General features: G+C 39.0%; 1 protein-coding gene across 1 annotated transcript in view; it reads right to left on the bottom strand.

Moving 5' to 3' along the window:
• The window catches only part of SWAP70 (switching B cell complex subunit SWAP70), a 34,809-nt gene extending 25,970 nt beyond the window's left edge, over nt 1-8,839 (bottom strand). The window contains exon 1 of the mRNA XM_034417070.3: nt 8,120-8,839. Within this exon, the coding sequence (XP_034272961.2) occupies nt 8,120-8,218 (99 nt within the window). The 5' untranslated portion in view covers nt 8,219-8,839. The remainder of the gene's footprint in view (nt 1-8,119) is intronic.
• Nucleotides 8,840-15,023: the final 6,184 nt, after the last annotated feature.

Below are 15,023 nucleotides of genomic sequence, written 5' to 3' on the forward strand. Positions count from 1 at the left end.
TGTGTGCCATCTCAGGCAAGCATGCCATAGGTTCACCATCATGGGTATAGAGTTTCCTATTTGAGCAGGGGGTTGGACTAGAAAATCTCCATGGTCCCTTTCAACTCTATTATTCATCCCTTCAATCATTTGTGTAAGATGCAGTAAAGTACTATTAAAAGAAAAAAAACTTGTAAATTAAAAACATGCAGGATGATAACTCTGATGTCCTGTCTAAACCAGTGTTCCCCAACCTTTTTAGCTCTGCGGAATGGCAGAGGTGCGGAAAGGAATGGTTCTGCACGAGCAGCAGGCGTGTGTGCAGCTCCATTTGCGTAAGCGGCAGGCACAAGCAGCCGCCACTCACACAAATGGAGCTGTGCGCATGCGCACACTCACCCATTGTTCACAGAAGTGGAGCCATGCACGCGCTCGCCTGCCACTTACATGGCCTGGTTCTGTATAGGTTGGGGACCCCTGGTCTAAACCATGCTCTATTACCAACGATTGGAGCAAAGATATTCTATCTCTGTAGATTTGCATTTAATGTATCAGCATTGATCATCAAAAAATAATATTAAAAAAACAATATAATGGGATTATATAAAGTTTCACCCTCTCTCAAACTGGAATATTTTCAATAGTAACCATCCTTTTTCAATTTGTTATTAAGGGGGAAATCCTTTGTTTTATCATAAAAAGGCAAATTTCACAATCCACCTTCATGACAGAACTACTATTAAATCTACATGATTTAAACTTTAATGCTTGGAGCTAAGATGTTGTTGGCTGCAAATTGCAGGCTATTTTTAAAAGCAGAAGTTGTGAAGGGCACTGCAGTGAATTATCAAATAAACCAAAGCACCTTCTCTACCCCCACATGCTCCCAAATGCTGAGGGAGTGTATCTGTTAAGAGTAGCCAGATAAAAATTCCATTAAATAATCTGAAGGACAAAGCACCCTTCCCAAACATGGAAAATTACAGATACAGTGGCCTTGAACTGCCAGCATTATTGCCACCACACCGGAGTTGTTCTCACCAAACAAAGCACCCTCACAGAATTCATACTTGTACATAATTTGAGAGAATCCATTTGCAAAAGTTAATTAATTAAAAAACATGATTCCAGTACTGGGAAAAAATTTTCTAAGCAGATTTTACTTAGCTATCCCTCCTTGGGAAAATTCAGTTTTCAGTAAAAAAAATAATGGTAATTTATGATTTATAGGTGCATCATTCATTCCAAGTAATTAAGAATATCTTGAACAATATTATCTTAACAGAGATTAATACAGCTCTGTTCCAAATATTACTTTCCCCTAGCTTTTCATTGTAGCACTTCCTCCTCTATGCTACAATGCCTTGCTTCACTGGCTCTAATACTTACACCATTTCCTCTTTGAATAAAATAGAAATGTTAACCTTAAGAACTGCCTTAAAACAGTTGAGGCTGCCTACCTTGCAGCCTTTTTTGCAGTGTTAAAATATCTATGGTTATAGACTAAAAGACAGGAAGGTCCTTAGCAAAGTCTTGCTAATAAATTCAGCAATAAACTGAATTACAATGGTACAGTTTCTTATTTTAAAAAAAATACAGCCAAATTCTTTATAGTACTGATTTGGTGGAGTGCTCTAATGCAGGGGTCTCCAAGCTTGGCAACTTTAAGACTTGTGGACTTCAACTCCCAGAGTTCTTCAGCCAGCTTTGCTGGGAGTTGAAGTCCACAAGCCTTAAAGTTGCCAAGCTTGGAGACCCCTGCTCTAGTGCAAGAGATAGAAGAAATACAATTTTTGAAGAATCCATCTCTTAACACAAAGATAATTTAGGCTCTGCTGAATTGGCAATGAACGCTGCAGAATGGGTAAACTAGTTTACAACAGGGGGCAAAAGTCAATACTCCCTCCCTCACAAAAGTTTGGTCACTAATAGGAATACAGTAATGCAATGTTTGTGGGTTTTAAAAATGGAAGACGTAACAGTTTGTAACGTGTCAACATGTCTACATCTTTTCTAATATTATCTCCACTTCCCTCATGCCAGAAAGCAGTCCATCAGGTTTTGAACCTGCCACTTGCATAAGAAAACATTTACAACCTTTTAAATGAAAAAAAAAAAACCTGTATATATTTAGATTCAAGATATACATACTATAAATACATAAGATTTTTTTTTAATATTGAGGTGTAACATTTTTAAAAAGTAGAGGAGCAACACTTTAAATAATCTAAAGTTTCAAAAATTAATTACATTTCATGATGCAACTATTTTAGAGTACAGTGCTGTATAAGCAAATATGCTAAATCTTAAAATACTCATAACTGTTTGACTACTCAAACTACAGAAGCTTCAATAACTGCTTGCTGCACCTCTGCCCTGGGAACTGTCAATGTAGTTAATAAACTTTCACTGCAGCTTCACACAGAAAACTGACACAGCACCTACTCTGCTAGCGTTATTCAATGTAATGCAGAAAACAAATGCTAACTTCTTCCTGTTCCTTATTCTTCTCTACAATGTCCAAACTAAAGCAATTTTTTCCCCTTGTAGTAAGCAGTGTGTTTATATGAGGATATGATAGCTTCCACAGCATCACTGTGGTGTGGAAGCACAAGATCTTTCCATTAATCTTGGCCATCGACTCCATGACATCAAATCTACTCTCAAGTTTCAAGACAACAATTTCATACTTAATTTTATTTATTTATTTATTTATTTGTTTCCATTTCTATACCGGCCTTCTCCAAACAGGACTCAGGGCGGTGAACAGCCAAAGTAAAAAACAGAACATACAAAATTTAAAAACAGTTTAAAATAATTAAATATTTTGGCCGTAAATTAAAACAACCCAATTTAAAATCAATTTAAAATTTAACTCAAGCCAGCCCAGCTAGTTGAAATAAATAGGTTTTCAGGGCCCGACGAAAAATCCAGAGGTCTGTTATTGTACGTATCTCTGGGGGGAGGTTGTTCCAGAGGGTGGGCGCCGCCACAGAGAAGGCTCTCCCCTTGGGGGTCGCCAGCCGACATTGTCTGGCGGACGGCACCCTGAGGAGGCCCACTCTGTGCGAGCGTATTGGCCGGTGGGAGGCTATTGGTGGCAGAAGGCGGTCTCATAAGTACCCCGGCCCTAAGCCATGGAGCGCTTTAAAGGTGGTCACCAACACCTTGAAGCGCACCCGGAAGACCACCGGGAGCCAGTGCAGCTCGCGCAGGAGAGGTGTCACATGGGAGCGCCTCGTCGCCCCCATAATCCCCCGCGCGGCCGCGTTCTGGACCAGCTGGAGCCTCCGGGTGCACCCCAGGGGGAGCCCCATGTAGAGAGCGTTGCAGTAGTAATCTAGCTTTTCATTTAGAGTTACCACCCATAGTCTCAATTTAAGTAAAAAAAAGAAGAAAACGATTGAAGAACCGTGTAAGACTCCCAGCAATGTTTATAAAAATTCCACAGACAACTTACAGAACACTTACAAATACAGAAAAGTATTCTGGGATTTCATTCAGTCCTGCCTAATTCTCTTAAATCTGCCATGAATTATTAACAGAATTCACAGTTGCCAGCACAGACTCCAGCCAAACTAGTGATGTTACAATGATCTACTATCCGAGGCATTCCACAGGTGTAGAAGCCTTTTCATAACATTCTTAGTGTTGGCTTACTCAGAGGAAATGAGGGCCAAGGGAGCCTGCTGGAATATGCCCAGATTTACAGATCAAAGATCTACAAACTGTGCAAGAGTGCTGTGGTGAATGCTCCAAAGAGTGTGTAGCAAGAATGGAGCTCTTGACTACTTGTCCTACTTCGTCTCCAGTACAGAATATTTCCCTTTGGCAAGCTCCACACGGAGCTGAAACAAAAGCCAGTTCTTTCATTCGGGTGTCTGAATGTTGTAGCCCAATGGAGTAGAAAGAGCAAAGACCAACTGAATGGAAGGGGGTGGGACATGCTACATTTTTATGCTTTGCAGCATTAAATGTGAAATACAACGAAAGAACAATTCTTATAATAAGAATGGCTTTATTCCAACTGTGCCTGGCAGTCCAACCATTGCCTAAAATTAGCTAAGATTATATGCTCTTCATTTTCACAGCACGAAAGATCTGCAGTAATGAGCAATTTCAATTTGTCAGTACCTACAGCAAAAAATGGCAGTCTTCTAAGCCAAATTTAATTTTTAGCTCTATAGTTGTGTGTGCCAGATATCACTGTGCTTAAATCACTTAATTTTTTTTAATCAAGGGAGGTCCACATCCCTAATTAAGGCCAGAATTATGTCTTTGTTTCAGCATGTCAAGCAATTTTTTTGTGTTCTATTACTTGAAATACTGAAGAAGGGACCATGCTCAGTGCTAGAACTTTGTAGCAGATCTGGGTTCCATCCCTCACAATTAATACGCATCTAATAACAAGTGTTAGGAAAGCCTTACCTAAAACCCTTTTAATATAAAGTGGATTTTATAGGGGTTTTTTTTGGGGGGGGAGTTTGTGTAATCAGAGCAAGGACAAAACTAGCTGTCGTAAAACAGAAAGTGGGTGCCTCAAGAATACAGCACATTTTTAAAAGCCATATACAGGTAATCCTTGACTTACAACCAATCACCTAGTGATTGTTTAAGTCCTTAGTTCCAATGGCTCTTCACACTCACACATGGTCCCATGACTGCATTTCACGCACTTGACAATCAGCTCTCTTTTATGTCCGGGTATAGCATTCCGTGGTCACAATGTCCATAATTTAGAACACTGTTTGGTTTCCAGCAAAAAACACCCATAGGAATACTTTGGTTCACTTACTGACTACCACAAAACAAAAAATAAAATTGGGTCCGGCCACATGGTTACCTCAACTTGTAACTGTCTTGACTTATGATGAAAATTCCGGGCTCCATTATGGTTGTAAATTGAGGATTACCTATATGGGTTTCCTCCACCATTCATTTTCTTAAAACCACTAAGCTTAATTTACTTTACTATAAACCAGTGATAACTAAGAAAGGGATCAGAGTGCAGAAAAAACAGGAGAAGCTCATTGTCTCTCTAGATTCTTTACTTTTTACCCAAGAACTAGAAAATATTTTTATATAAGGCACCTTTATATCTTATTAAACTGTTCCCAAAATTCAAGGTACATTTTATTAATTAGAATACATCAATTAGAGAGAACTCTAGAACGAGAACAATTATTCACTTTAATTAATCTAAACAGATCTTTGAAGCTAAACTGGTTTGGTTAATACTTGGATTGCGACAATCAGAGAGAGCCAGCTTGGTCTAATGGTTAAGGCATTTTATGCTAGAAATCAGGAAATTGTGAGTTCTAGTCTCACCAGCTGGTTGACTTTGGACCAGTTACTCTCTCTCAGCCTAACTCAGCTCCCAGGGTGGTTATTGTGGGGAAAATAGAAGAAGGTAGAAATGTTAAATATATTTGCTGCCTAGAGTTACTGATAAAAATAATAAAAGTGGGATAAAAATAAAAAATAAATACATACCAAACCTATAACTGGGAAATTGAAAAATATCCCAGAAGAAAGTGGCAATAGCAAATCATTTCAGTACTTTTGCCAAGAAAACTGCACATTATTTTCCATGCCATTGTGGTTGTGTCACCAAGAAGCTGAACTCAACTCAAGACCACCTTTATCTTATTTGATTCAGTTTCACGTATCTACACCCACGACAAGGAATATTAGGGAATATTCTTAGAAACAGCCAAAATATTTTCATAGGGTTGAGGTAGGCAAATAACATATCACAAAGCTGCAAAAATTTAGAAAACAACAGAAATTACTTTACTCCACATCAAGGCATTAATCTAGCTAAACCAGTCTTGTCTAGCTGACTGATTCTTCAAGAGAGGGGAATTTCCAAGTTTTATGTGGAACTATGAAAGACTGAACCTTATTTTTGCCATGTAAATTAGGCACTCTAGCCCAGATTCTTCTCTTACACAAATGCAATGAGATTAATCATTAACAGTTTGTTATCCTTTTACAAGTATGTCTCATTTGACCATTTAAGATAAATCACTGCCTAATAGTATAACATCGTCTCTGAATAATCTGTCCACAAGACCAAACATGTTGAGAATATGAGTACATGGATGTAATTTCTAATCTGCACTAAGCAACTGCATAATGCATACATTTTGATATGTAAGCTGTTTTAAGATTTAAATCCCACCCCGCATGCACATTTAGCTATTTCAGCATTTATAGAACTCTAGCATGCCTATAATTAAATGGACAACGAACTCATCCCAAATTACAAAATGAGCACATAGCAACATTAGTTAGCCAACATCATCACATTTACATGAAGTGCAGCATAGCTGATAGCCAAGTGGCCCTAAGAATCATGCTACATTGTAAATATACATAAATGCCACACTAATTTCTTGTATTATTTTATAACTGTTTTAAATTAGTTAAAACAAAAGAACACCTGAGTTACTATGTAATATCCTTATTCAGATATTGGGGGGGGGGTGTCTCTTTTTATATTTCCTCTAGAGTTCTTGATAAAGATGGGCTAATAATTTGAAATCTGCTTGCCTCATCCTGTGCCAGTGAATTCTATCACTTAGACCCAGAAAAAAATAAAATTGTCATCTGAAGAAAAAAGCATTTTCAGCCTCCCACTTGCAGAAACAAAAAAGTGGGCTTGCTGGAGGGGGAGGGTAGTATTACTAAAAGTCTCTCAGAAGCCCACCTTGAAATAACATACTTTTGATTTCTGGATTCTGCCAAACAGAACCCAAGATTACTCTGATCAGGAGTTATCAACTCCAGATCCTACCTGGGTTCAGATATCCTACTCAGTAATTACATTGTTTATTTGGTTTTGGCTTCAAGTGTTGTCTGACCCCAGTCTCTGGGATTCCAAAATATGCTTTATGGCCAGCATGTTGTGTGAATCCACACAATTGTCTTCCACATTGGCTCAAGGTTTACTCAGCCTTCCATCCTTCCGAAGTTGGTAAAATGAGGACCCAGACTGTCGGGGGCAATGTGCTGAATTTGTAAACCGCTTAGAATGGGTTGTAAAGCACTGTGAAGCGGTATATAAGTTTAAGTGCTATTGCTACTTAATAAAGTCTGATAAAGCGACCAATGGCTTAATGTGAACAAAGTTCTTAAGTAAGGTCCTCTATGAAGTATACAACAAATGAAACCTCTCTGGAAATGAGGACCCAGTTGTGGGGGCAATAAGCTGACTTTGTATAAATATACAAAAGGATGAAGGCTATTGCTGAGCACATTGTAAGCCGCCCTGAGTCTCCGGAGAAGGGCGGCATATAAATCAAATTAAAAAAAAAAAATACAGGTGGTCCTCGGCTTACAACAGTTCATTTAATGACCATTCAAATTTACAATGACACTGAAAAAAGGTACCTATGACTGTTTTTCACACTTATGACCATTACAGCATCCCTATGGTCACATGATCAAAATTCAGATGCTTGGCAAGTGGTTCATATTTATGACAATGTCCTGGGGTCATGTGATCAGGTTTTTGTGACCTGACAAGCAAAGTTGATGGGGAAGCCAGATTCGCTTAACTTAGGTAGCAACCTAAGGTGTTGCTACCTTAACAAATGCAACTATTCACTTAACAACTGTGGCAAGAAAACTCATAAAATGGGACAAACTCACTTAACAAATGTTTCACTTAGCAACATTTGTGGTTGTAGCTCAAGGACTACCTATAAAAGCCATCGTACTTGGAAGGCATCCAAGCTGCCTGTACCACCTCCATCTCCCATCCTAAAGGACACGCTCTCTGTTTTTAGCTCTGAGCCCAAAAGACAAAATCGTTCAGTGAACTTTTTTCCCCGATGCCACTCACTGTGAAAAAGTAAAGGAAAAGCTGTCTAGGTGGAGAAGAGTTTAGGTAGGACAACTGGGCTTAGCAATGGAACCAGTACTACCCCTTGACTCTAGGTCGCCCCTCCCTGCCGCTCTGACCCGTGTCTGGACGGCTCCTCGCGGCCGCTAAAAAAGGGGAAGTGCCTAGGGAAGGCGCCGCCGGGGGGCAGCAAAAGGGCTTCCCCCTCGAGGGCTCCCCAGAAACTGCCTCCCCCCAATCCCCTCGCCTGCTGGAGGGCTCGAGGCGCTCTCCCATCTCTCCTGGACTTGCCTTAAGTTGCGACTTGGAGACTTTACCGCTTCTGTCCAAGTCGAGGGCGGTGAAAGCGTGCCAGATGGGCTTCAGGAGCTCTTCCTTCAGGCTCCCCATGGCTCCCCTTCTCTGCCTCCCGGCGCCTGGTTCAAAGCGCGCTTCCCCCTCCGAGGGAGCTGCTCCGCCGCTCGAGCCGCGCGAGACCTTCGCACCCCACGGCTGCCTCCAGCAGCCTCCGGCAGGCGGCCCCGCTAGGGAGAGAGCGGCCTACGCACCGCGAGGTTTACGAAAACCTTGTGCGGCTGTGCTTCCGTCTCAGCCCGGACCCCGGCCTGGAGCCGTGTGTTTTGCAGAGAGAGGACTTAACTGGAGGGGACAGGCGTCTTCCTCCCAGACCAGGCTCTGACTTCATCTGTGACGGTGGGCGGGACTAAATTGCAAAGCCTTTTCCCAACAAAAATGCAAAGAAATTCAGGCAGATCTTCCTCAAGTCCGGGTGAACTCTTGATTGTTTTATATATATATAGCATTACCCTTCGCCGCAGCTTCGTGTTTACTTCCTTTGGGGTATATAATTGCAGCCTTCGTGGGACGCTGATCTCAAAAAAGCTTTCCTTCGCCTTCCTTTTGCTTTACAAGGAAACAAAAAGAACAAGAGTTAGGGGGGAGAGGGATGGAAAAGATTTGAAATTGGAAGAGAAAAAAATACCACATGTTGTTCTCTACCTGGTGTAACTTGGAAGGAACATAATACAGGACTTCATTTGCTAGGTGTATACCACTATTTCTTCCTGGAGAACATCTGTCTACTATGATGATACAGCTTTGCTATGCAAGTAATGTAAATGAAGCGGGCTCTGATAGATGACCACTGGATAACTTTCTATTCACTCTATTCTAAAAAGCAATGCATCCGGTTGGAAAAAGTACAAACTCAGCCAAAATCCTTTTGGTTCCTCTAGGAGGCCTCTAAGTTGTCAGAAGAAAGGAATATTCTAATGACATACAGCTTAAAGGTTGGTTAGGTCAAGGGGATCCACATGAGTTAAAAGTTGTCTATCGTCAGAAGATGATTTGAGTCTATGCTTCAGTAATCTACAAAAAGAATTATAACTGTTTTGCAAAGAAACTCAGTAATTAGGAAATGTCAATTAAAAATGACAAATGTATATGACCATATGAATTGCTGAGTTAACAGAATCCTTTGTCTAGAAGGGTATAAAACCATTGTACCTAATTTCTGTCTTTGTTCAACGCCTCATGTACAGAGCTTTGAACCTATTGCGCAATATATAAATTGTCTCTGATTAATCCAAAAGTTGTGTTTGTCTTATTAAATCCACAACACAAGAACCTACAGATTTTTTTTTCTCCAAGCTATCCGTTAAAAAGTTTCTAATAGGACTTAAAAGTCCTTTAATTGCTTTGATTTAAACGTAGAGCATTGAGTAAATGGTATTTATTATGGTAGTATGTATTTGGTAATACATAAGAAGTTTTTCAGTTGGTTCTGAAATCTGTTACAAAATGTGCACAACTAGTGTGTAAAGTAGAAAACAAATTTTGTTTTGAATCTGGAACAAGCCATTGCATTCCAGAAGTTCTGCCAAACTGTTTACGATACAACAATTTTGTTCTATAGGTGATCCCAAGCTTCCAAAATGGTTATGTGTTGATTCAACCAAAACCAACTGTTCTGTGCACAAAAAATATTACATATTACATATGTTTTGTGCATTCTTAGTCATAAGCTAATTATATTGATGCCAAAACTGCACATTGCCCAGGTGCCAATGTACCATGACTCAAACCATGATATATGAAAATTAAAAACAAAACAACTTTATTTTATTTCTCCAAAACAAGGAAACCACATCTCTAGGTAGCCTAATCAGTGTTCCTTAAAATATGTTCCTAGGATTCTGGACCCCAAGATATCCTCTTCTCATTGGACTTGATTTGTAATAATAGATCATTGTTTTTTTTGTTTTCAATCTGTGTAATTGCAATAGGTAAATACTTTTTCTTCCTCTAATCCTGCAGTTGGTTGCTCAGCCAACTGCCCTCAGTCCTGAAGCCCATTTATCATGAGATGTCCAGGAACTCCAGCATCTAGTGTGGTCGTTGACCCAGGGAATGACTAATTCAGTATGAATTCTGTAAAATACTTGTCACCATATTGTTTATGGGAAACACCCTTTGTGTGGCTCCTCTGATGAGACCTCCCCAGAATGGGGAGGCATAATCTGGCATAGCTGTCTTCCTTCTCAGAGAACAGAAGCCTCACAACCATATCAGCCCCAAACAACACTAGAGGATTATTATTTATTTATTTTATTTTATTTCTATACCGCCCTTCTCCTGCGGGACTCAGGGCGGTGTACAGCCGAAATAAAACATTGCATATAAAATTTAAAAACAGTTTAAAAACAATTAAATAATTTCGGCCCAAGATTTAAAACAACCCAATTAAAACTGAATTCAATTAAAACTGAGAGGATGGGATCAAGCCAGCCCGGCTAGATGGAATAGGTGTGTTTTCAGGGCCCGACGAAAAGTCCGGAGGTCTGATATCGTGCGTATCTCAGGGGGTAGGTCATTCCAGAGGGCAGGTGCATTGTATCAACATATGGCAAAACACATTAAGACATGGTTCTTTACATATATATATATATATATATATTTAATTTGATTTATATGCCGCCCTTCTCCGAAGACTCAGGGCGGCTTACAATGTGCTCAGCAATAGCCTTCATCCTTTTTGTATATTTATACAAAGTCAGCTTATTGCCCCCACAAACTGGGTCCTCATTTCACCTACCTTAGAAAGGATGGAAGGCTGAGTCAACCTTGAGCCTTGGCGAGATTCGAACCCTGCAGTAATTGCAGGCAGCTGGTCTTAAGCAGCTTAATAACAGGGTGCTTTAAACCCTTGTACTACCAAGGCTCTATTTGAATCAGAGAAACCTGGCAGAATAGTTTTTGGACCATTACAGAAGAAAAAAGATATGAGAATCAGAGAAAATTAATTATTGGTATTTTCACTTGTCTTTACAACAGAAGGTGGAGCTATGACCTGTACTTTTCAGACAGGGAGTTGAGGCAGTTAAAGCAAATTGAGATACCCAGGTGGATATTCTGGGTCATTTTGAGAGACTTAACAATAACAGATCAATTCTGGTTCTGAAAGCATCTACTCTTCTACACTTCAATAAACAGAATGTAAAATTGCTCAATATCTACCAAAAATATTTTTTTCTTTAATTTTTGTTCTGTTCCTGAGGCTGTAATATATTTTTAAAGGACCCAGGAGAAAAAGATTTGGAAAAACTTGAAAAAGTTCAACATCTATTCCAGACAAATAGATATAAATGGTAAACTAAGCAATAGGATGAAGCCTAGCTGAAGGGATTAGCATAGATCCTCAAAATTTAAATCTTCCCTCATTAAACTACTATAGTTTTTAAGAGGTCAGCAGATCCAGCCATACAGATGACCTCTTGTCATTGTATACTTGGATTTTCCAAAAGCCTTTGGAAAAAAAAACAGTCAATAGCTCTTGAATAAATTAAGCAGTCCTAGGACCAACCATTGTATGGACTGCAAACTCAACAAAGACCAGAAAGTCAATAACAGGAATATATGGACAATTTTCTCACAGAAGTCTCTCAAGAATCAATGCTGCAATCAGAGGTTTATAATTTGAAAAATGATCTTGACTTGAGAGTAAATCGGGGATTGGACTATTCAGGGTGATAAAGTGATCTGAAGAGCTTCTGAAAAGTGAATGGTCACCCAAATGGAAAATGCAAAGCAGTTTAATGTGACACATAATGGGATTCCCCCTCCACACTACGCCACCAAAAGAAATAGACTGATGGTGTCTGAGTTGTCTTCAACCAACCAAGAAGAAGATCTCAGAGATGTAGTGTTGAGAGTTGACAGCTTAATGTTTGGCAGATGTAAAACATCAAATCCCATGAGTAAGGCATAATTGTAATTATGTGTTTCAAGCAACATCGGTATGAGAAAAGTCTAGAACATTTGGGGCATTTTTGCTTGGACAAAAGTTAACTGAAGGAACATTATACACATGATCCGGGTGTAATAAAACCATGTAATAAAAGCATGGAGAAAATGGAGAAATGCTTTTGTCACTTTCTGAAAACACTAAGATGAGAGATATAGCTGATTTAGTTCTGGAAGATGTAGAATATAAGAAAGCACTTAAGAAAGTGATTGGATTATTGTGCCATGGAAGGGGATTGGAAAAGGAAGGAAGAAATGGTTTCAATTAAGAGATTTAGTTCCTTAGCTGCGTTAGCAGAGGAATAGCATCAATATCAACTTCTCATATAACTACGAGAAGTTATAGTACTATTTTATGCTGCACTAGTGAGGCCACATTTGGAATACTGTGTCCAGTTCTAGTCACCATAATACAAAAAAGATACTGATACCCTAGAGTGTAGGGAAAAGCAACTAACATGATACCGGGTCTGCAGGATAAATTGTGTGAGGAATAGTTAAGGGAACTAGGTATATCTAGCCTAATGCAGAGAAAAAATAGAGTGATATGATAGCTGTCTTTGATGAGGAGCTGCTATAGAGAGATGGGGATCAACTTATTCTCAAAGCTCCTGAGGGTAGGACAAGAAGCAATGGGTAGAATCTCATTAAAAAGAGATCCAACCTAGAATTAAGGAGAAACTTCCTGACAGTGAGAACACTTAACCAATGGAACAGCTTGTCTCCCAGAGTTGTGGGTGCACCATCACTGGAGGTTTTCAAGAAAACATTGGACAACCATTTGTCTATGTTTATGCAAGGTCTCCTGTCATTGGGGGGGGGGGGGGCTTGGACTAGACCTCCAAAGTCCCTTCCAGCCCTGTGATTCTATGATTCAGGGCTATATTTTCTGGATAAAAGACAGTGACATAAGATGAGCTGTGTGATACAAAAAAGTGGAAATGTTTCAACTAATGATATTGAAACATGATGAGGTTGATGAGAGATGCTTTCAGCAAAACCCTGGGAGGGTTGAAAATGGAAACTCAGACCTAAGAAGTTCAGATAAAAATTTGTACACTCAAGAAGGAAGTGAAGGATTGACCACAGTTAGATTTTTTAAATAATAAAGAGGAAGAACATTTGCTTATGAAGATTGCAGCCGTTGCTTCTTATTTATTAATGCTCAGACTATGAGCATTGTAAAAGTTCAGATGAGCTTCAATTTATAACATATACATAGAAAAATATGACTTATTTATTTATTATTGCTTTTAAAATAATGAAAAAGGGGAAAAATAAACACCAAGATAATTATGATTAAAAATAAATACATTGTCAAAAAAAGGGGGGAATAGTGGTTTTTTTAAAAAAATGAAGACCTTTCTAGGAGTAATGAAGTAGTAGTGATGAAGGATTTCAATTATGACAAGATCTGGAAGGAAATACTCTACCACATATAGTCTCTCTCTAATCTGTGAGATACTTGTGCTTTCTTTGCTGATTATCACTTTCTCCTTCAGGGAGTAGAATAATACGCAGGAAATCAACTCTGCTTGTCTTGAACCCTGCAATATGAACAATTGAAGGTTTTCCCAGGTTAAAGCATTAGCCTCATATAAATTGTATCCTGGATACATTACTAACAGTCTGGTCCAAACTACATAAACACGGTACACAATTTGCCAAATAATTGAAGAGGACAAATGTACCTATCCTCAAAAAGGAATAGGCTCCAGGAAAGTACAGATCTGGTAATAACAATCTAACATAGATCAACAAAGTTTCCAGAGCAAATGGAACGCTGGAGCCATGCAAGCTTCAAAACTGATTAAGAAGGTGTGCTTTAATCCTCATGCAAGCTGTTATTCTTTGTGAATCCTTTCTTTTTCCAGACTTCCATGTGTGAATGAAGAAAGATACTTTAGGACTCACATTAACTTTAATAACTTGACTCTTTAAAGCAACCACACTCTTTGTCCTGACTCCCACAGATATCTGGAAAAAAGAAAGAAAGCTGCTTTACTTGTGCTGCCGAGAATTTTATGTGAGATTTGAAGCACATTTTTCAAGTCATTTTTAAAGTGTACACAATGCTTTCAAATGCCCTTTCCCCGCATTGTAAGATGTGCTATTTACAATTATAAAAACAGTTATAAATTATACATAATTGCATACATATATCTTAAATGGTGTTACCGCATGTCTCCCCATATACACACAGGCTAGAAGTTAGGCAATTTTAAATGATATTACTCTTCAAACTTGCTCACTAACCCCTAGTTTATAGGAAAGTAGCCAAATAGATACTGGATTCTTGGAATTTCAAAAACCATTGACAAAGTCCTTCACCAAAGGCTCCTGAGCAAATCCAGCTGGCATGAAATGGGCAAGTGCTCTCATGGACTGCCACTGGTTGAAAAACAGAATGAGCAATTCTGTGTAACTGTGCCTATTGATACCAAACTGTTCAGGTTGGTAGATTCAAAAGGGATTATAAAAAACACAGAAAAGATCTCTCCAACCTGGCAAATGCAGTTCAGTGTAAACAAATGTGAAGTGACAGAGATTGGCACAAAAAAATATAAATTTAATCTGTATTAGTGCCAACTGAGCTAGCAGTGAAAGGAAAGGGATCTCAGAGCCCCTATGGATAGCTTAATGAAATATCAACCCAGAATGTGTAAAAAATTATGAAATCATTAGGATTGTGTAATCATTAGGATCATTAGGATTTGGAAATAGAACTGCCAGGATAATAAGCCCTTATATCATTAGATACCAGTTCAGTAGAGTACTGGTCATTCTATCTTTTCCAGAACTAAAGAAAATATAAAAACCACAACTAAAAGAGCAATCCCTCTTTTGAGCAGACTGCAGCTAATGATGCCTTAGACAAAAAAGAATAACATAA

Source organism: Pantherophis guttatus, chromosome 1 (assembly GCF_059756535.1).
Source record: "Pantherophis guttatus breed Tessera chromosome 1, ASM5975653v1, whole genome shotgun sequence".
NCBI classification, from domain to species: Eukaryota; Metazoa; Chordata; class Lepidosauria; order Squamata; family Colubridae; genus Pantherophis; species Pantherophis guttatus.